The sequence below is a fragment of the Temnothorax curvispinosus genome, unplaced genomic scaffold (assembly GCF_003070985.1).
Source record: "Temnothorax curvispinosus isolate PA1 unplaced genomic scaffold, ASM307098v1 QBEX01015502.1, whole genome shotgun sequence".
In the NCBI taxonomy this organism is placed as follows: Eukaryota; Metazoa; Arthropoda; class Insecta; order Hymenoptera; family Formicidae; genus Temnothorax; species Temnothorax curvispinosus.
Window position 1 is genome coordinate 1 of NW_020225282.1, and position 1,921 is coordinate 1,921.

At 32.6% G+C, this 1,921-nt stretch overlaps 1 protein-coding gene across 1 annotated transcript; it reads left to right on the top strand.

Moving 5' to 3' along the window:
- Window positions 1-45: 45 nt before the first annotated feature.
- On the top strand, window positions 46-1,597 carry LOC112465764 (bifunctional polynucleotide phosphatase/kinase; the record flags this gene model as incomplete). Its single annotated transcript, XM_025033484.1, has 5 exons — window positions 46-291; window positions 362-433; window positions 734-1,012; window positions 1,155-1,436; window positions 1,532-1,597. Coding segments are annotated over 5 exons (945 nt in total), but the record flags the coding sequence as incomplete, so codon positions are not given.
- Window positions 1,598-1,921: the final 324 nt, after the last annotated feature.

Below are 1,921 nucleotides of genomic sequence, written 5' to 3' on the forward strand. Positions count from 1 at the left end.
AAGATTTTTACGAACATTAATGTTAAAAATGAGTTTTGCTTTTAGGTGGCTGCATATGATATGGATGGTACTTTAATAAAACCTAAATCTGGCTTGGTATTTCCAAAGGACTGTAACGATTGGCAGTTACTATATCCAGATGTACCTGGTAAATTGAAGCAGCTTCATACGAATGGATATAAAATAGTGATCTTCACAAATCAGGCAGGTCTTAGCACCGGCAAAGTCAAGATCAACGATTTCAAGCGCAAGATTGAGAAAGTTGTACAGAAAATCGGCGTCCCCATTCAAGTATGATATAATCATAATTATAATTTCACTGTAAATTATAATGTTTTTACTTATGTATTATACTTCTTAGGTTTTTATCGCTGTTGGAAAGAGCATTTATAGAAAGCCAACAATTGGTATGTGGGAATTACTGGAAAAAGAGGTACATAAAATAACTTTATATGGAAAGTATAAAACAATACTAAATGTATAGCATGTCTCAGAGCTTTTATAGAGTTAAAAGAATATACAAATCAAAAAAGCTTTTTTTTTTAAATATCTATGTAAAAAATTTTATATTTTTTGGAATTTCTCACCAGAAATATATTTTCCACTTCCAATTCTTTACTTTTTTAAGATATAACTAATTCGAATTCTATAATTTCTTTAGTTAATTAAATATAAATATTTTATTTGTCTAATTTCTGTTTGCAATAATTCCACGATATTTGTGTGACTATAGAAGAATGGAGGCGTCACAATTGACAAGGCTAGTTCGTTCTACATTGGTGACGCCGCTGGTCGGCCAAAGAATTGGGCTCCAGGAAAAAAGAAAGATCACTCAAGTGCGGATCGATTAATGGCATTGAACTTGGGCATTAAATTTGAGACGCCTGAAGAACACTTTTTGAAACACAAAACGCCGCCTTACGAGTTACCTAAGTTCAACCCGAAGAGTCTGTCGCAGACCGACGACATATGTAAACCTGTGGACGCAGAATTAACGCTGAAGCAACAAGAGGTAGACAATAACAAACTTTTAACATTAACTTTTGCATATAAAATTATTTTTTTGGAGATTAGACATTGAAAAGTTTGAAAGAAGATTATTTACATTAAAATTATTTGATTCCTAATAAAATTCTTTTTATATCCATTAACAGGTGGTACTTATGGTCGGCAGCCCAGGCTCCGGAAAATCGCATTTTGCAAAGAATTATCTGAAGGAATACGGATATGTCAACAGAGACACTTTAGGCAGCTGGCAGAAGTGCATTGCCGCAGTCCAACAATACTTAAATCAAGGAAAAAGTATAGTTTTAGACAATACCAATCCCGATCCAGCTTCGAGAAAGAGATACATTGAGATAGCCAAGAAGCGTAATGTCTCGGTCAGATGTTTCGTCATGACGACAAGTATAGAACACGCGAAACATAATAATAAGGTAATCGGAAATTAACATTAACCGTCATCGTGTGAAAGAATCGTATGAAGTGATGTTTCGGAAAATTCTAATCGAACTTTATTATTATATTACAGTTTCGCGAGTTGACTGATCCAAGCCACATTCCAATCAACGAGATTATTATCAACTCCTACGTGTAAGTAGATTTTAGATATATAAACTTGAATGCATTTTTACTTAAAATTCCGTATTATTTTAACCATATAGGTTTAACTTTTAAGCTTTTTTTTTATCAAGACACACAATGTTATTTGTCTATTTATTACTAAACTATTAGATCTTAAGTAGAGATTTGTGGAAAGTTAAGAATAGATAAGCTAGCTCGGTCTTGATAAGAAAAAGATTCATTTCATGTGTCAGTTGATTATTATGTTATCAGTCAATATTTAATATCAAAATTTTTTATGTTTTGTGTACAGGAAAAATTACGTGCCGCCAACTTTGGAGGAAGGCTTTAAGGAAAT